This window comes from Puntigrus tetrazona, chromosome 14 (assembly GCF_018831695.1).
Source record: "Puntigrus tetrazona isolate hp1 chromosome 14, ASM1883169v1, whole genome shotgun sequence".
Taxonomy (NCBI): Eukaryota; Metazoa; Chordata; class Actinopteri; order Cypriniformes; family Cyprinidae; genus Puntigrus; species Puntigrus tetrazona.
Window position 1 is genome coordinate 16193690 of NC_056712.1, and position 20317 is coordinate 16214006.

Sequence of the window (20317 nt, forward strand, 5' to 3'; positions counted from 1 at the left end):
AATGCATCACAATATTGCATTACTCCATAATAAAGCAACTAATTGTGTTACCAAGTTACTCTTCATGGAAAGTAATACATTATGTTGCTTTGGGTTACTTTTTGTCGCCTGGGCTGGGATTGCTTACTTTTTTAATAACCCCATAAAAAAAACCCAAACTTATACTTTTGGCAGCTGTAAAGAAAAATTAATAAGCCTCAGGCTGAAGGAAGTGCCTGTGCAAGTCACTCGCATTTTCACTTCCGGAGAGGTGTCAGTAATTAAATAGGAAAACAAAATTAATTGCAAAAAGTAATTTAGATATTTCATCGATAAAACTCGTTTTACTTAGCCCCAACGCTGATTTCATATACGTTTATACTCAGCACTGTTTAAAAGTTTGAACTTCACACATGCACATTCTGTTGCATCCAAATGAAGTAGTCAAGAATGTCTCAATCAATGTTTTGACTGTGTTTTATTATTTATTTACAATACATGGTTTGCAACACTTACAATGAGAAGCACACAGTATGTCAGATTTATTGTCATGAACGGACATGTACACACACACAGTACAAAGTTTCCTGTAGCTCTGTATCATGGCTGTCATTAACGTCTCCCTCTGCCCACCATCTTTCTTTTTTTTTGTTTTTTCTTCTTTCTTCTTTGTCATTCCGATCACTTCAGGCTTTGCCACCTGGAGCCATGCAACAGCTACCAAAGAGACCGACCCTGGAGAAGACTAACGGCGCGGCTGCCGTCTTCAACCCCAGCATGTTCCACTACCAGCAGGCTTTGGCCAGCATGCAGCTGCAGCAGCCAGCCTTCATTCCCACAGGTGAGCTCACGCAGACAGATAATTCCTCCTGAGCTGCGCTCTATTACCACCGTATTCCTGTAATAGTTTGGCTTGCATACATACAGCACTTTAAAAACAAAGTGCACTTTAAAGACAAGGACTTGAGCACTTTTTCTGCTTGCCATCTCTCTAGCTGTAAGCCCACTTGCTCTCTTTATCTTGTAGTAGTCCACCCTATGCACGTCATGCTAATTAGTCCCATGATGCATACAGTCCCGCGTCTCCTCATGCACCTGCACCTGAGCATTAGCTACTCTTTTTCTGATGCTACACTATATTCACTGTTCTCACATAAACAGTAAAAAAACTGTAAATGACTGTAGCAGCAACAGTAGTTACAGTACATTTGCCACCTAGCAGAGACCTTCAAAGACCCAGTGAAATCAAAATAGGAGTTCTGTGGCTTTTAGTCCAAATCTAGAGCACTGCAGTGATTGACATTTTTTTCTAGGCCAACACATAAGTTAGCATTACCCTGGTTAGCTTGACAAGAACCCAGTAGGATTTTCATTCGGTTTTGGAAGATTGTGTATAATAAGCTCTGTGACCAACAACGATATGTAACTCTTACACATTTTGTTGTTTGGTCATGATAAGACATGATTAGACAGGAACGCAACTTCTGAATTTTTAAGGCATAAATACATTTGCTAGAAGTAAATGACTATATATGTTTGAATAGCTAGCAAGAGAGTGTTTATTATTGAAATGAAGCTGTAAATGAGTCTACCTGTTTGGTGTGATAATGTTTAATGTCTCAAACAACCTCTATAGTCCTGTTTAGCCACTTGTTAAGTGAATGCAATAAAAAATGGCTTTATTTAGCATAATTTGTCATAGAGTAAAACATAAAAGATATTCAGCTTGTGTTGATATGAAACCTTATTAAAAAAAACACTTCAGGATGGTAGAACTGGGCATACTAAAAATGCTAACTAGTTTTTGGGGTGTGGTCTACAAAAATATGTACTCCCTGCAGCACTTGATAATTTTTTAGATTAGCTGCACGCTAGTGCTTCCTACGTATGTTTTTCTCTTCTGTAAAAATGAACCAAACATTTTTTATTGATGACTCATTGTGTACTACACAAATTTTATTCCATATAAGATGCTCTCTAGATTGTCCCTCTAATTCCTGCCATTGACTACCATTACAGTGTAGCAAATAATGTTTTGAAGCTGTGACGTTACATTGGTGGTAGAAAAATACCCCACCCAAACGTTTTGTTTCAGTTTGATATAAATCAGCTCAAAAAAACAAATTGGCATTTTTATAAGGTCTTTATATGCAACCTGAAACCAAAATGCGCCCTTTTAATTTTTATTAATGAATGTTTAATGCAGTGCATGTTGTTTTGAAGCAAGAAAATAATTTTTCTGCTTGTGATATTGCTTTCTTCTCTTGACATAACAATGGCTGTATCATAGCCTAGCTAATATATTTTGCGCCTTCCTGATTCAATCAAATCCTGATGGATGAATTGAAGCCGAATCCTAGATTTGATCCCACAGAATGTTCATAAGTCACATTTCAAAATGTAAATGCGCTGTAAATGCTGTTGCAAAAATCGAGCTTTAGGCTTGACTTGTTAGCATTAGGCTAATCTGCTGATGAGACAACAAAGCGTATCAGCACAACAACGGATTGGCAGCCAGGTTAACATCCCCCTCCTGATGAGGATCTTTCCACCAGCGTGATTCATTTCCTCTTGGTTTCTCCCTGCTTTGTGTCCGTGTCTCCATCTCGCCACCATGTCGCCCATAATGACGGTCATCGCTCTTTCGCTGTGTGTCACTAACTCTAAAGTTGTTTTGTCTTGTTCTCATGCTGCTTTCACTCCCCCTTCTCTGCATCTCTTCCACTCCTCCATCCTCCTCGGTCTCTCTTCTCCTGGGCTCTTTGTGCATGGTGTTGCAGGCTCCGTATTCTGCATGGCTCCATCTGGAGGCATTGGTAGGTCACTTTCCAGTCTCTCTGGATCGGTGGTTTCCTTACAGCAGCATCTCAGATCTGTGACAGACAGGAGGGTGATCCACGATTAACTCCCAGCAGGTCCAGCAGTGTATCATGGGGTGTTTCTTCTGCTGTAGGCACTTTGTTTTGTTTTGTTTTTAGGTTTTGTGGTTTGCTTTGTTTGGTTTGGTTTTTCTTTGTTTTGGTATTATCACTTCATTTTTTGTCAGTTATATGTAGATTACATAGTTTTGTTTTGTTTTTATCCCAGACCAGGTATTCTATCTAATGAGATTTCATCATAACATGAATTACAATATTTCAAAAGTATGGTTAATCGAAACAAAGAAATAATATTATTAACCTAATTAGAATTGACCCTAAACCATTTCCTTGAAATTCTTAATAATTGTGGAAATAATTACAAAAGTAATTCAAGTAATTCCTATATATAATATAGTCTGTTTTTTTTCACTAAAAATTTTATTAAATACATTCTATACTTTGGGATATGATAGAAATTCTTAGGAATTTAAGGAGAAAAAAAGATGTTTGTGAAAATTTCCATTTTAATTATGAAAGAACAGTATTCTAACATTATATTTGTAAAATAAATAGTATTCAGTATATATATAAACTGTGTATGTGTGTGTGTGTGTATATATATATATATATATATATATATATATATATATATATTTTTTTTTTATTATATATATTTATTTATTTATTTATTTTTTTTTTTTTTTTTTTACACATCATGATTGTATTGTTCATAGCTACTAAAATGTATCACTCATACACAGAATATATGATTTGTGATCTTTTTGTTTTTGTTAATCTAGGAATTGATTTCCATCACCTTTTGCTGTCAAACACAAGTAGAAAAAAGGGCTCATAGTCAAAGAAACACCTTATAACATCAATACAAGATATACGTAATGATTAGTACCGAAAATGACAAGGACAGCTTGACATGTGCACCTCACACAGTCATTTCCCACATTAGGTCTCAAACTAGAGGCCCAACCCTGTCCCGTCTGTCACTGCGTTTACACCCAACCTGTCTGCTTTCACCGCTTCTTATCATTTGCTCATTATTTCGGCTTGTCGTATGCGTTTGTTCATGCATGTGTGCGTGTGATTTCTTGTGTGCAGCTGGCGGCACAGTGTGGGCACAAACAAGCAAGGCCAAAGCCTTCAGAGTGACTCATTAAGACTGGTTCCTTTTTCTTTTTGCCCTTTCCTCCTCACCCTCTCCTCTCCCTCACCTCCTGAAATCTATTATAGGCCTTTTCAAACCCCCAGGCCCAATGACAGAGGGCCGCTGGGAGAGGCGGGACTGGACCAGCTGCAGGGCCCCCCAAAGCCGTTACCTGTCAGGGCCTGGACATACTGGTGAGGGTAGAGTCTAGGTCCCCTCCCCTCACGAACACACACACAAACTTACCATTCACCTGCTTAGAAAGGTAGAAATCGCCCCTGCTCACTTTTAGTGTTGACAAACCCAAAATAATCCTAACAGAAATGCAGTTGCACAAACACTCCCGTGCCCATAGACGAACAATAATCTCCTTTTTTTAGCTGGCCAAGTTCACTTTACCCTTAACGGTCATTTAGCTGGTAAAAAAAAAAACACTAGATCTGTGCTGAACCAGTGAGTGTGCCAGTGTGTGCCTGTGCGCATGCCTCTATTTCAATTTTTTTTATGACATTATTTGACATCTGTGATGCACCGTACATATCATGCTGTGTTTATTTGCATTTTCCTTATAATATGACCTTTATCTCTTTAACTTCAGCTGGATTCATTAGATTCGATTCTTAATTCATATTTGCAATTATTGTAGAATGTCATTCGCTGGTTAACACCAAACCAAAGAAGTAAAGTGTCATATTATTTTAAGGGAAATATATCAATGGGAATGAACTGCATATCTGCATTCCTTTTCTTTTCCCTACTGTATATTTATCCATTCTCCGGCCCCCATCAAAATATGACAGTCAGACGTTCCTGTCTGTTCCAAATGTTTGTGATTTTGATGACGGCCATGTTTTTATTTTACCCTCAATAGTTTTATCTAAATGTATTGGTGATCGGATAAAACTCTCTAAGCTTAAAGGTAACGAAACGAGATGTTTTTAAGTTCTGTTTGCATGTTTGTACTTGAGTGAATACATCATCTTTGCAGTACATGAAGACGTAGTTGCCATGACTCAGCCTATTCCTCTGGCATATTATGTCATGGTACTCATAACATTCCTCCTCCCCTCCACCTTCCCCCTTCCCTTGTTTCTTGTCTGACTCGCCTGAAAAAAGTTCCCATGATGCACGGTGCCACCACTTCCACTGTTTCGTCGGCTACGACCCCAGTCACCAATGTTCCTTTTGCTGAATCAGCCACCTCCAACCAGGTTTGCCCCTTCATTTTGGCCTCTCCTTTTTACAGCTGTAAGGCGTCCGACTCTGGTCCATAGACAATAATTCTTTTGCTTTCATATATAGACTCGAAAACCTAAATGCAAAAATAATGTTAAAAGAAACTGCTCTGATTCCAAATGGCGGAAACTTGATATCCTTGAGTCCTTGAGTTCTCTATGGACCAGTGAGGAGCCTCTTTACCTCTTTAGCACAATGTCCCAATTCCACCATGTGTCTTTGTGTGTGTTCACATCTCTGTCTGTCTGTTTCTGTGTCTTCACTGTGTTAGAGAGCAAATAGCTACATTTAAAGGGACAGTTCACCCAAAATAACATTTCTGTCGTTAATTACTCACCCTTATGTTGTTCCAAACCTGTATGCTGTTATGTTTTCCATGGAGCACAACATTAGACATAAATAATGAATCGTTAGCTAGCTCTTTCCGTACAGCAACAGTTTATAGCGACCACATTAAGGAAAAAAACAACAACAAAAAGGCACTGTACATTTTTCTTCTGAAGTTTTCTTCAAGTCTTCTGACGTTAAATGTTAGCTTATATGATAAAATAGCCAGTTCTTTTCAGTGATTTCTTTACTGTTTGATTTGGTTCCTAGATTCTTGAATTAATGCTCTTTTCTGTAAACTATTTGATCTGATTCTCAAACTGCTTAATTTATAATTTATTTTATTTTTAATTGCCTCTGTTCTCCTTATTTGTTTCTTTGAACAAAGGCTTCTATTAAAATACTTATGTGTAAATGTATTAGTCAACTCTTTTCAAATAATCAGTTGAATGATACGATTGATTTATGAATTGAACTGATTTGTTTATCAAGTTAAGTTCAAGTGGTAAGGATTTAATTTATAATTTTTTGCGTTAGTTTGGTTTTTTGAAGTCAATATCCTGTTGATGTATAAAAAAGCAGCCCAATGATACCTTAGAAAATACTTAGAATGAAAATTTTGAACAACATGAGGCAGAGAAAATGATGACAGAATGTTTATTTTTGAACAAACTATCCTTTTAAGTGATGAAGTTCATTGTCTTTTCTTCCCCCTTCACCATGTTTTAAAAGTTTTGCACTGGAGCAAGTTGTTTCTGTGGCTCACATTAGAGTGAGATGGTATTTGTGTCCTCTGCGTTTTTCTGTGAATAGAATGTGGTTGTCTGTTTTTAGATGACGGTTCTCTAAACTGTTGTTTGTCCTTCCTTCTTCATTGTCTTAAATCTACCTTTAAGGGAAATTAAAAGTTCACCATTTGGTTAATGTGTTCTGAAGGATCATAGGTCTTTCTGAAAAAGGGGGCATGTTTTGATCGCCTCTGCATTTCTCAAAGATCTACATTGTGGATTGTTTACAGGGTTCCTACGCAGTTTTGAAAAGTATAGAATTGGATCTTAATAATTTAATAAATATTTTAGATATGTATAGAAGAAAGAAAACAGAGTATAGATTAAAAAAAGTTTGTTTATAGACTATAATAGAGTCGATAGATTTATGAATATTTCTGTTCAGCTGTAATTGTTGGCCCTGAGCTTGTGAAGAGCATAAAAGGTTTCTATTTACAGTACCGGATATGTCTGTTGAGCATATAAATGCAATGGCCTGTTGAGAATGTTAATACAGCTCGAATTTATGCATGTTCACAAATCCTTTTGTTGTAAAGTGTAAAATTATGTAAATACAAAATTCATTGTGCAGTGTAGACATTTTTTTTTACATCTAGACATCATTTTCACACGATTACTTAACCCCTTGTAAAAGTATTCTTTTTCATGCTGATTTGGAAGAAAATTTCCTTTTTTTTATAGACTTGCCATTTGTTTATATAATGATTTTTTTTCCTTTTTATTAGTAGCATTTATTTGACCTTAAAGCAGTGTTTTCATTACTAATCAATAAGTAATGATTAATAACTTTAATCATTACTTCCTTAACCGTTTGATCATTTTTCTAATAGGATGTATGGTCTAAAACATCCACAAAGAAGTCTAGAAAAGTGTGCCGTTTTGAATTGGAGAATGCGTAGGAACCCTGTGTTTAGCGTTATGTAAGCTGCCATGTTCTGTGGTTTTAAGCTCTAGTTTAGCATGTAATGGTAATTCTGGAGATCAGGTATAGAACAATAACGCTGCGCAGACCTGAGGTGTCAGCACTCATTTCCTGCTTTGCTTGCTTTTTTGCTGAAATGCGTCTCGCAAAATTACGATTGTGGAATTGCAGGTCTGCGCCCGTCGTCTCAAGATAACCGATGCATTATGTGATCATATGGCACGATATTTATTCATACTCTTGTAATTCTTTTTCTCATTTTCGAAATGAACTGCGGGTTTGATATTGAAGCAGATAAGATAAGAATGGACTATAGTCTCTTTGCATATTGCTTGTTTGACTGTAAGAGGTTAAACTCCTTATCTCTGGGCTGTTTGTACCTGTCTTCCAGTAGACGCCGCCGAGGTACTGAGCGCCGACCCCATCGACCTCCAATGCGTTCCCATGGAGGCCCATTTCTGTCCCGTTCCTAAACTCCTGGTGGCTGCACCAATGACGCTGAATCCAGTAAGCCTCTCCCGCAATCCCACAACCTAATCAGGCCCATCTTTCATGCAACATGTGCCCAAACAGAAAAATGAATGCAACAAAACGTGTGCCTAATCAGTACGTCCTTAACGGGCAATACATTCATCCTCATGTCAGAGATTTCCCACTTCATTTGACGTCAACAGAGGTTTGTTGATATCGAAACAGGCAATACTTAAGCTTGGACCTACAACTGTTTAAGGAAGCATGCCATCTCGATGCAAGGAGACGCAAGGAGCGCGCGGATGCTGAATCAGGAGATGGAGCGCTCTCGTAACTCACAGCCATACGAATACATGCAAACCAATTAGTTGAGAAGAATCAATTCTCTGGAGGTGAACATTAGGTTTCAGAGCCGTACGGTAAGAGGTGGAGTCGATGCAGATCATCAGCAGACAGAATGTTTCTCCGTCGTAGAATGTGAAAACCCAGAGTGTGTGAGAGCGACACCTAATGATATTTTAAATAGTTGTGGTGGTGGTGGTGGTGGTGGTAATTTCTTTCACATTTAATTATGATTAATGAACGTGGCACGTTTTATTTCATGTTTACATTTCAAAATGTGGAAAAAAAAAAAGGTTATGATTGATGCTTTTGTAAGATAATCTAATACTGATTCTCATGATACTGATTTAGGTTTTTCGTTTTTAGAGGTTTTCAAAATGTCTTTGTTCGTGCCTTTGAGTTAAAAGTGTGTGGACACCCCCTCCTCCCCCCGTTTCTTCTGTACTTAACTGACTTACATTTTATCATAGACTAAGAAAGTATACCTGTGTAGCCTTTCAGAATCGATGTGTCGTTCCTACGTCTACTTAGGGATGTGTGTTGTTGTGAGTTTTTGTTGAAAGAGTATTATTTATTTAATGACTTTCCAACAGGCTAAAACTGGTCTACTGAGATAAGTGTTACTATTCATGCCTGAAGTATCTCACCTCGCATTTCAAGCTCCACATCGAGACGGTCAAACAGAAGATTGGTTCACATACTCATACCTCCATTTTAAAAATAGAACTGCCTTAAGCAGACTAAATATGAGAACTTCTTTTTGCGCAGTGTGATGCACACACTGAAATGTAAGGTCTGATTGCAGGCCTTCTGGATGTATAAGATGTCTTGTTGAGAAAAATTTAACTGGACTTTATTTTTATTCCAGCTGGTCTTATTCTTCGCTGTTTCATGCAACTATTTCTTATTGTCCTGGATATTTAAATGCTCTAAAAAATTGTCGCTTTTATTCGCTTTTTAGATTATATGTATTGCATTTCTCGAATATTGGGTGAGTTTCACGAAAACAGTCAAATTCCAGGTCATATTTCATCCCAAAAGCAAACGAAAAAAGAAAATTATGAAAAATTTATGCAACAAATATCACCTTCATCATATAATGTGCAATAAATAACAAAAATCTTTACATATTGTGGTTATATTTGTTCTAATTCTGTTAACAAAATATAATACTAAAACAATTACCAAAAAAAGGTGCAGAAAACAAGCAATGCATTATGGAAATGTAGTTTAATTACCATAAAAAAAAAAAAAGAGAGAAGTATGCAAAATCAAATTTTCTTTGTTTTGATTTTGGTGTGAAATGTGACATTTCCATAAGATTCACCCTATTACCATGTCTATCTCTTGTAGACAAACCCCTTCCGATGGCTGGACTATCTCTGCCAAAATCCATGCTCTGTCCCACCTGCTGTGTGACAGTCTGTTCGTCTCCACTTTTCGTTCAGCCATGTTTGGTGCATCCCTGAGTACTGTAAGATCAGTTTTCAGTCTCCATTAGTTGCCAAAATGCTAATTTAACCTGCATGTTTCGTGGTTTACACTATCATTTATAACAGATTGGCACACATATGTTACATCCCGATCATTAAAATCACAAAGAGATATGCAAAATCCTTTCTAGAAGTCTGGAACCTGATTTGAATATCCGGCGTCTCTCCCATTAGTTTGCTGTATTCAGCAGCATATGCGCCCCCTGCACAGACATGTCAAGTGCACTGCTTTTGTGCCAATGACTCAGACAGGTCACCCTGTGCCAATCACTGGAGAACTCAGACTGCACAATCAGGCCTTGACATGCCAAGGTCATGAGCCAGATGGATGGAAATTGCAGTATCGCAAATGTGCCCACCCAAGCGACAAATCCAAACCTATCGGAGCAAGCTATTATCTTGCGCTTTGAAACATCTCAGTTATTGCCGCCGTTCATTAGTCGAGTCCTACAGTTGGGAAACTGACAGTAGGGTTGTTTTCAGCAGCTGTTTTTATTACTGCATGAGTGTGCACCCCTAATAGAGTTCCGGTCCCTGACAACCTATTAGTAATACATTATTGAAAGTTTATCGATGGAGGAAACATGAAAACTGTGTCAGACAGACAATACACAGAGGCCTGCAATCCATTAGGGGAGTTTCTTTGCCCATTTTGACTTCGAGATAAACGGCCGATTGAGCTCTTTCAGTTGTTCTTGTGTTTGTTGTGTTCATGTGTGAACAGGTTTAAATCACTGACTGTGTCCTTACTTTCAAAAGTCGGCAGACTCTAAAATGCAAGGGCGTAGATGACCGCGTGACATCTGATTATTTGGACTGTGAGCTGAAAGCTGCGGCTCTCGTGTAGACATGTTACAATTAAAGGAAATTTTGATTCTTTTCAGACTGGGTACTTAGAAAAGGCCCTCATCAGCCAAAGCTTCATTTACGAGCCCCCTCGACGGGCCTTTACATGCATATATGAATGTGACATTTAAGACAGAGAGAATGTCACGAGAGGTTTTGGATGCCTGTCTTACCATTTCTCTCGAAACGAAACTACAACCTTTCTCAACATATCAAGGAAGTGAAAGCCTCCCAATGCCATCCACTGTTGATGTACAAAAAGAGACAGAAAAAAAGGCGTTTTTCGTCACTTATCTCAAAGACCCTTCTCTAAACTGTTGTCTCCTTTGGGACAGCCATGTTGTTTCAGCGGCGTAACCCCAAGAGAGAGCCATAAAGCTGATTTTATGACCTAAAAACATCATCGCAACTTTTTTGCTGATCAGCACACACACTATCTAGGCCAAACACAAGTGATATCATACAGCGGTGGTCTAAACAAAAGACGAAGTCAGAGCGAGATGATGCTATACTGTGTTATAACTGAAATAGTATCTGTATTGTAAACATCTCTGTATAATGTTCATGTGTTTTAAGGTTGTTTTAAGAAATACTGGGGCACGTACGTGTGGATTCTTTTAGGAACGATCTCTACTGTTTATTGATGTGTTGTTTTGTAATTCAGTTCCATTGCCCAGCCAAGGTGTAGAAGCTCCTTTCTCTCTGTCTCTCTCTGTCTCTCTCTCTCTCTCTCTCTCTCTCTCTCTCTCTCTCTCTCTCATATAAAGAATTATGCCTTCTCCAACTGCAATCCAGCTGGAATCAACGAAATACTTGATAAAGAAAAAACAATGTGCCTCATCGGGGGCTTTAGCATTTTAAGAACTCACTTTTTAAGAAGTGTGCATACCTGCATAAAGTAGTTAGCTAGAATAATCTATGTGTACGTATTACAAACGCATTGTCACCGTCATTCTAGTTTTTCACATTACTGACTTTCGTAACGGTACCTGTTTTAACTATACCCTCACGACTTCAGTCATGTTATGGTGTGTTGTTTTGACACAGCTGTCAATGGTAGTTTGAGTTCGATCATTAGCGTTACTCGGTTTACCTTACCTTACATCGTAAAGTCTGTCATCGCATGAAATTAAAATAATCTGAATAATCTACATCATAGTTTGTGCAGTTAGTGGTTTAAGATTTAAAAAAATTACTTAATCTATATATCTATATATCAATATACACATTTGTATGTATTACAATGATAGATTCATTGTTACCTATGATAGTAAGTTCTTGTTGCTATGGCAACAAAACTACAACATGGCTACCTTTGTATATCTTAATTGTGAATTTTTTCACACTTCAAGTAAAATAATGTACAACGTTAACTTATTCAGAAAGGGAATGTGTTCTTAAGTTGTCTTGGACAAAGAGATGATTGACTATTTTGTAAAATTATATAAATGCATATATATATATATATAAACGTATATATATACAGACTTGTGAGATACTTTATGTCCAAAGGCCCTTTGGAGACATCATACGTTATTTCAGTTTTGATGATTATTATTTTTCTATTGGGGTTGCTGATCACTTTTAGATAAGAACCAGATCTTTACGTAAACAGCATCTGAGCTTTTGAACTAATCTGATGGATCAATTTGGGGGAAAGAGACTTTCTAGTCTCGTATTTGGTCCGAAAAAGGTTCGTCGGTTTTTATAAACAACGCAGCCCTGTGATGTCAGTAACGGGACGGTATCAGCCATACGTGAGCCCCTGATTTAAGTCTCTGTCCCCCTCTGGCCCACCCAGACTGCACCCCAGCTGTGCTGGGACCCGGTGACTCGCCTGGTCACCCCATCGGTGTACGAATGTGTGTTATTCACCTTGTTTGCACTTATGTACATAACTGATTCAAAATATTCAGAATTTATTTTGAATATACATAGATGAATAAATATATATATGTAGAAGAGCAGATTCAAATCAAATGTCTGTATCGTTCGGAATACAGGTAAACAGTTGTCCTTTTAAAGGGTTGTCAAAGAGATAGATGCTGTTTCGCTGGGGTGTCGAGGAATTTGTTGTTTGTTCTGTTTGCTAATGCCCTCGTTCTCATCGTTAAGCATGATACTGCATTTTGCGGAGAAAATGATGTCAAAAAAGGCTTTGTAGTTTTGCGTAGCTTACAAAAGCGCAGCGTCCTGAGCACTGCCCGCTCCCGTCTGATCCTGAGGTCCAGAAACCAAAGAATGGCCAACTTGTTTCTCTTTTACCTCTACGTCGGGCGGTTTTGATTTCTACGTAGAAAACAAACGGGGGGTGTAATAACGCTCTGCCCCCTACAGGAAGACCAGGAGGGCAGCGTAAAGAGCACCTCAGGATCAGGCCGCAGCTGGCAAGCATTGCTGCAGGTTACATGAAATAACACGTTTCAGTTTTCCATTCTTGTGCACTCACCAAGACCAACAAATAACCTGAAAATCTCACAGGATATCCTCAATCAAAATTGCTCCAAAATCCGACGTGAAATCGCCAGACAGAACCCTCTGTTGAAGAAAACTTGTACATTCTGTGCTCTACAGTTGCTTTGGAAGCCAATAATTTTGTTGCCATGGCACTTGCCCTATTAGTGAGGGAGAGACTGAGTCTTCTGTAGGTTCTTGCATATAGACGCACCTTTGGACCAATCGATTATGGTCCTCAGCCTTTTGACTGTAAAGCTGAGGTAGCACTTAGGACTTAGCATAGACTAAGGGGTCCCGACTTGCATCAAGAAGCTAGGGGTGCTCCTTTTACCACTGTGCTTGACAGAGAAAATCGACAAACACTCTTCTGCTGTCCATTATCCTGTGCCTAAACATTCGGTGTGATGTGAAAGGACTGGTCTGTCAAGAAAGCCATTGAGGTTAGACTTCCACTTAACTGTGCCCTGCATTTAGTCACGTCATCATCATTTCTGTGGCTGGAACCCTAACGTCAATGGTACGTGTTTTAACCTGTAGAAGTCCCCGAGACCGGAGCATCACATTAATGTTGTACAAAGCTGTATAGTTTGGAATGAAATCGCTCATCGATGCAGAGGTTATGTCCCTTTAAAGGCGTCGGCTGAGGTTCGGTGACCGACGCCGATGCCTGTGTAAATGCTATTGTGTGTGTGGAACCGTTCAAAGAATGTCTACATTGTTTCAAAGCCATATGTAATAGATTCCTCTCTCTCCCACTGTAGGACAAGATAAAACTGAATGCTTTGACTCTTTATATGAAATGCTTCTCTTTCTATTTAGCTTATTGTGCTTGTATGTGCTTCAAGAACTGTGCTTCTTGTCAATCCCTTTGCGATATATAAATGTATGGAATATATACATACTTAAGACTTCTGTTCTTTTTGTTTGACATTTTAATAAAGCACTTAAAGGCAGTTTCGGACCGCGTTTGGTGTGTTTTTCCTGGTTGTGTTCCCAGAGTGCTCCACAGAGACATCGACAAAACAAATAATTGGATTTAAGAACTACAGTGTCTTAAGTAAATTTTATTAACTGTACAAAACTATTCAAACCACTGGACATGCCAAGATAATGTCATTAGTTGTCACATTTCCCTGATGCCCAAGCTGAGACCACTCTTTGACCACTTCATGATTACTCATGCTTTAAATTTATATTATATAGCAATATAGCATCATCTCGTTCTGAGCTTATATCATAGTTTAAGTTTCCTTTCAGCTATAGAGGGCTCTAATTATAAAATACTTAGGCCTGAACAGTTGCACTTTATCTGTCTGCTAATATAGTCTGGGTGAAGAATATATTGGAGGGTTTTATATATATTAAAAAAAAACGTTATTAAAAAATATGCAGTAATTAGATTCCATCTTTAACAAATATAATGTATATGCTAATTTAGCGTCTGCCCCTAATTTCCCTTTAGATGACAGTGGATTGATAGACAAAAATGGAACGAAATGCTTTTTAAATTGCCATCCTCTAACTCACATTTTTGTTAGAGTGATGTGATTTCCGGCGGATGTTTATTGGTCAGTTTGAGGCGTGTGAGAAAGAGGAGCTCCTCGGCGGGGCCGCCTCGTTTCAGTGAATCGGTTCTTTCGAACAGTTTTTCGACGAACTGGTTCAAAAACCTATCCGTTGGCGTCGGAACGTAATTGCGTCATAACGTCGCCTCTGACTAGCGTCCTTAAAAATAAAACCGTTTTCTAATAGCGTTTCTGTCATGTGTGCCATTGCAGTTTGTTGCATTCATTCAGTGTATGAAACAAAAAGGTCAAGTGTACATTTTAGATTACATTAATCAATACTAAAATTATCTGTTGGGAGAACGTTTTAAATTAGTTCTTTATCATAACGTTGTGTTGATAAAAAAAAATAAAAAAATAGCGTACAATAGCGTCGTAAAGATATTTCCTCGACGTTTTGTAATATTTATGCTAATTGCCTATTAACTCAAAGCCAATCAAATCCTTGTTTCCAAACGCTTTTACAAATTGGACATGTTTGAAATATACGGATCCCGGTAAATTTACGCGAGGGCCGCTTGGGCCGAATTCAGTTCGATTCGCGTAATCCCTGAATTGATTCAAGCGATTCACCGAGATTCGACTCTGCCGAACAGTTTGTTCACGCTAGCGTGAGAGAGAAGCTCCGCTGCTGTCGTCTGGGGCCGATATGCAGAGGCGGGCCGGGGAAAAGAGGCAGAAGAAGGGAAGAAAATGCAGGATTCCGGGGCGGCGTGTATGAGTTAAGGATCTCTGAGCACGAAACCTGAAGCCAGCGATAACATTCGTCGCACAGAAGCGTTTGTATGCGAATGCAGCCTCGCGCTCTTTGAGAACCACTAGCCAGCTAACGCTAGTCATGTAGAGCTTCATTCACACGAACGCCAAACATGGACACGACTGCACACAATACTTGTGTTTTACGTCGCCTCTGTGGCTAACGAACTCTCGGATGAACGGATCCCAATGGCGATAGTGCGCAGATGGAGGGGCGTTGTGGATTTAGCTAGACGTTCACCCAGAAAAAACACTCTAGTCCGCTGTTGAATCTGTGGCTTTGATTTCCTCGAACCCGATAAAAGTGCTCCCCCGTTGTTGTTTTGGCCGTAAAACGCCTCGATAAGAAGTGCTGTGGTATTTTTATGTTTTTATGGCCGTTGCTGAGCTGATAAAGTTAGCTGTAGCTTAAGCCTGGATCAGACCAAATGAAGGAGTATAAGGTGGTTGTGCTGGGCAGCGGCGGCGTGGGCAAGTCCGCACTCACGGTCCAGTTTGTGACCGGGACATTCATAGAGAAATATGACCCGACCATCGAGGACTTCTATAGGAAGGAAATCGAGGTGGATTCGTCCCCCTCGGTGCTGGAGATCCTGGACACCGCCGGGACCGAGCAGTTTGCGTCCATGCGAGATCTGTACATCAAAAATGGGCAAGGCTTCATTCTGGTCTACAGCCTTGTCAATCAGCAGTCGTTTCAGGTGAGTATTGCATCTCGTGTCTGGCTCAGCTAGTGAGGTTAGATTAGGACATCCTTAACCGCCGTCACCATATCACCACAATTGAGGTCAGAAAATCACTCAAGCAAGGGAGCTTCTGTGATTTAGGAGAGCACCGAAGCTTAGCCCTTTTAATCAAACTGTAAATGACAGAAAATCCAAAATATGACTCTTTTGAAAGTGGTTAACGGCACGCACGCAACAGGTTGAAACTTATTATACTCAAACACCGTTCCCAACCCTGTTCTCACACACACCCACTTTTTATCATTCCCTATTAGTTTTTTTACTTTATTATCCAACTCTCTCATAACACGTTCGCGTTGTTTGTGTGAGGTTCATAACATTTTGTATATCATCACAAGAAAGGCAAAAAAAGAAGAGTGAGATATAAAGAACAACAGCACTGGAAGGGATGCGAATACACAAGTATTATAAAAAAGATTATTTATTATTAGCAAGCCAGGTATAGTGCATAAATTATTTTGAATGTATGTTATTGATTAATCTGTGCATTTTTCTTTTTTAAAAACGGTTTAATCCGTGCAATCACTTAGTCCACGTTAACCCTGCCCCTACAAACTCCTTTGCCTTCACTTATGCCTTTCAAAATCCAATGTAAATCAAAACCAAGGCCCTGCCCAGTATTTTGTCTCTTCCGTTATTCTGTTTCACTCGGCTGTACTTCACAATACGGTAGAAAAGACCTCTCACCGCTTCTGTTTCATTGCAAGTTTAAAAGTGTTCACTTCTCCATACACTGATTTATTTGGAGTCCAGAGTTTTAACCTTCTTATACATTATACATGCCCTTCTCTCTCCGCTCTGCAGGACATCAGACCCATGCGTGACCAGATCGTTCGTGTGAAGCGTTTCGAGAAGGTGCCTCTGATCTTGGTGGGGAATAAAGTGGACCTGGAGTCCGAGCGGGAGGTGGCGGGCTCTGACGGACGTGCCCTCGCACAAGAGTGGGGCTGCCCCTTCATAGAGACCTCAGCCAAGAGCAAGAGCATGGTTGATGAGCTGTTCGCTGAGATCGTGAGGCAGATGAACTACACCACTTTGCCCGAGAAGCAAGAGCAGTGCTGCACCGCCTGCGTTGTGCAATGAGCGCCCCGGCCTTACTTTCAGTCCAGGTATGAGATCGTTTGCTTTTTATACGTTTATATTAATAAATGCATGCATGAAAATTGTGGATAGCAGCTATGTAGACCGACTCAGCCCTGTTATCATTGGATTGCACCAAGAATGTGGCGTGAAGAATAAAACTGCTTAATCCCAATACCAGTGAGTTGAAGCATGAAAAGACTGCGCTGTCTGGAATAGCAGTCAGGCTCATGAGAACAAGGACAATCCTTGTGAATAAAGAGGAAAACCGAACATCCTGAATGGAAAGTGATGTCGCAAAACAGGAAATGGTCTCCTGGAGAATTTTAGTATAACCCAGATGTGCCACTTTAGTGGTGTCTTTGTAAACTTTTTTTTTTTTATATAGTCATATGCAAATGTTTTGCTGATGTAAGATGATCTAAGTCAAACAGATCATCTTGCGTCAAACAGGTTCATGTATTTGGAAGCTCAGTTCTAAAGACCATGCTATAGATATCTTTTTATCCACCTTTGTTTACAAATGCGGAAGTAACGTTTAGCTTCCTATTCATTAGCCACTATGGATAAATATAGAATAATAAAGTGCAGTACATGTTGAACACATTTGTGCTACAAACCAGTGTGTTAAAGAGATATTTTGAAGAACGTTGGTAACCAAACTGTTGCTGGTAACCATTGACTTCCATTGTGTTTTTTGACATACAATGGAAGTCAATGACTACCATGAACTGTTTGGTTGCCTGCATTTTTCAAAATGCGCTCTTTTGTTTCAACCGAGAAAGAAACCCGTAAGGTTTCAGAGTGAGTTAATGACCGTTTTCTGAGGGGTGGACTATGCCTTTAAGAATTACCAGTTTGCAATATCTTGTAAAATAACAATGTTTTGCATATATGGTCACTTTTGGATATGTTTGTGACTTCAGCACATTTGTCATTTGTGTTTCTTAGACACAAGATCCAGATGGACGCTCTCTTGAACCAGTCTCTGATCGTATGACCCTCTGAGCCACACCTGTGCCGCTGAGCCCCTTGAACTCTGACACTTAAGACATCTGGCCGAGGCTTGGCTTTGCTGTCCGGAAATAAATCATCACAGGGTCTTCAACTCAAATCCACCGGGTCTGGATTGTAGAGCACATACACAATATCTTCAAGTTATGTTTTGGTTACCTGGAAACAAGTCAAGTCTGCGAATTGGAGCACAGAAAACTTTTGGGAATGGGGATATCTGTGACAGGGCTATTAATAGCTATTTTTCTTATATAGGGAAAAGGGTTATGACGAGCAGGTCAGCTCAGGGCTATAATACCCCTGGAGATGCTCCGTTGTAAAATGTTCCCTGTTTTTTCTTTTAACATATTAAGTTTGATATCTAATTAAGCTGTAACAGCCATTATGCAGGTTTGAGACCTCAATATCTAATGTTTCTCCACCCCCTTTTTGATTTTTTTTTTTTTTTTTTTTTTTTTTTTGTTTGTTTGTTTTTTTTAAACTACTGGTATGTATGCTTTCTCTCCTAATACTCTATTTATTAAAGTCTTTAATTACCGAGATAGATAAATATGGCATTTTTATATTCTGTTGGCTGTTTTGGCTTTTTGTGACTACAGTATGCATTGTTTCTGAAGTACAGCATTGATGATGCCTTAAATGATTACAGTCTGAAACCCCTGTGGAGTCGGTTCTTTTCTTGTATTTTAATTTAATAACTAGGATTTTCTTGCATATCATTTGTGCCCAAAAAGTTACAGTATGTTTTCGGACACGTTTCCAACCACTGCTTCAACGGACACTTAAATTGTCAGCGGTCTATTCAGCACAGTATTGCGGATGTTACTTTTTGGCTTATAACACTGTAAGCACACAAAATGTACGAATGCCAAAGTTGGTTATCATTGACCTTTTTGAGACATTTAAACCAAAACAACTAAATAAAGAACTTGAAATCAACGCATGCGATACCTCACAATAGGCTTTTGATAATGACCTTTAAATTGCCTGGAAATCAGCCATTATCAGTTTCCAGCAATCTGTCTTATTGTGGGGGAAGCCCAGTGAACAGAATGTGAGGATCTTGTGATGAGCTGGAAGAAAAAGTCTGCTTGCTCGCGGAGTTAAGTAGATGAAGAGGGTGTTTTCCAACTAAAAACATCCCAATTACATTTACAAAGGTTACATTTTGACGTTGATGGGGCTAAAGCTGTTTTAGCATGCACATCTAATTGAAGTTTAGGGCTTTGTTGCTGAGATTTTTTTAGTAACGGGTAGGCAAATAAGGTTGTGCATTCTTAGAAGTATTTAAGACAGCATTCAATACAAAAAGAGAGCTTTCAAGAAGGTTAATTAACCCAGCGTCGTCCTTTTGTTCATCTGTGCTGTAGGAGATGGGCAGGAACAAAATGGCTAGTATAGCAGCTGCAACATTCTGCGTGGAGATGGGAAAACCTGCTGGAACGATGACCATCTGCAGCACTTGATCAGATGGCTGTGGCTGAGTGACTCGATAGAAGCCACTTCTGGAGTCTCTGGAAGCCCATAGGTCACCCAGCCACCGTTTACTATCCAGTCTGTTACGGATTTAGAGATTAACTATTAGAAGAAAAGACATTAAGGGCCTAAATTCAGGAAATTGATGAAAGTATAAAGCTGTAATTAACTAATAAAAAAGCTTTAAAGCTGTTTTTGACCCAAAGACTACCACGCCACAACTAATTTTATGAATGTAGGTTCAAAACTAAATGTTTGCATCTTTTTAGTTATTTTAACATATTTATAGAATTTAATAAAAACTTTATTAATTCAAGACTTTATTAAGTCATCTTGCCACATGCTTGAAATTTTTCTGAGGGGACCTGACTGTGAACCACTTAACTGCTTAAATCAGTGGTCTCAGACTCCCAGGGGACACAGTGTAGCTCCAGCTCCTAATCGAACACACCTGATCCAGCTCTTCAGTATCACTAGAAACCTCCAAGCAAGTGTGTTGGGAGTTCATTTATGCAGAGCTGTGGCCCTTCAGGAATTCAGTATGAGACCTTCGGCCTAAATGGTGCTGAATAGGTTTTTAATAAAAAAATGTAATATAAATATTTAATAAAAAAAGTTTGTAACAATTAAGTACGTCACTTGAGTTACGCAGTACCCTTTGAGCTTTTATATGCCTGTGTTTAAGGACATATTACTATAAAAATGTAAAGCAACCATGCTTATCGTGTAGGAATGGGTTAATGCACATTAAGGTTTTTTTTTTTTTTTTTGCCAAACTAAAAAAGAAAAAAAGGAAGAG

General features: G+C 38.9%; 2 protein-coding genes across 6 annotated transcripts in view; both read left to right on the forward strand.

Annotated features, from left to right (window-relative positions):
- The window catches only part of mbnl3 (muscleblind-like splicing regulator 3), a 41859-nt gene extending 28025 nt beyond the window's left edge, over nt 1-13834 (forward strand). Inside the window, exons 6-9 of one of the 5 annotated variants that reach the window (XM_043256831.1) lie at nt 670-820; nt 2760-2795; nt 5116-5210; nt 7667-7818. In XM_043256831.1, coding sequence (XP_043112766.1) covers nt 670-820; nt 2760-2795; nt 5116-5210; nt 7667-7684 — 300 coding nt within the window. In that variant the 3' untranslated portion in view covers nt 7685-7818. Of the gene's footprint in view, nt 1-669; nt 821-2759; nt 2796-4085; nt 4194-5115; nt 5211-7663 lie in introns of all 5 variants that reach the window. The other 4 variants (XM_043256830.1, XM_043256834.1, XM_043256832.1 and 1 more) reach the window with 4 other exon arrangements.
- A 1082-nt stretch (nt 13835-14916) lies between these two features.
- Nucleotides 14917-18698, forward strand: rap2c (RAP2C, member of RAS oncogene family). Its single transcript, XM_043256835.1, has 3 exons — nt 14917-15903; nt 16753-17057; nt 17980-18698. The coding sequence occupies exons 1-2, from the start codon at nt 15631-15633 to the stop codon at nt 17029-17031; spliced, it is 552 nt and encodes a 183-aa protein (XP_043112770.1). The 5' UTR covers nt 14917-15630; the 3' UTR covers nt 17032-17057; nt 17980-18698.
- The last annotated feature ends 1619 nt before the right edge of the window (nt 18699-20317 follow it).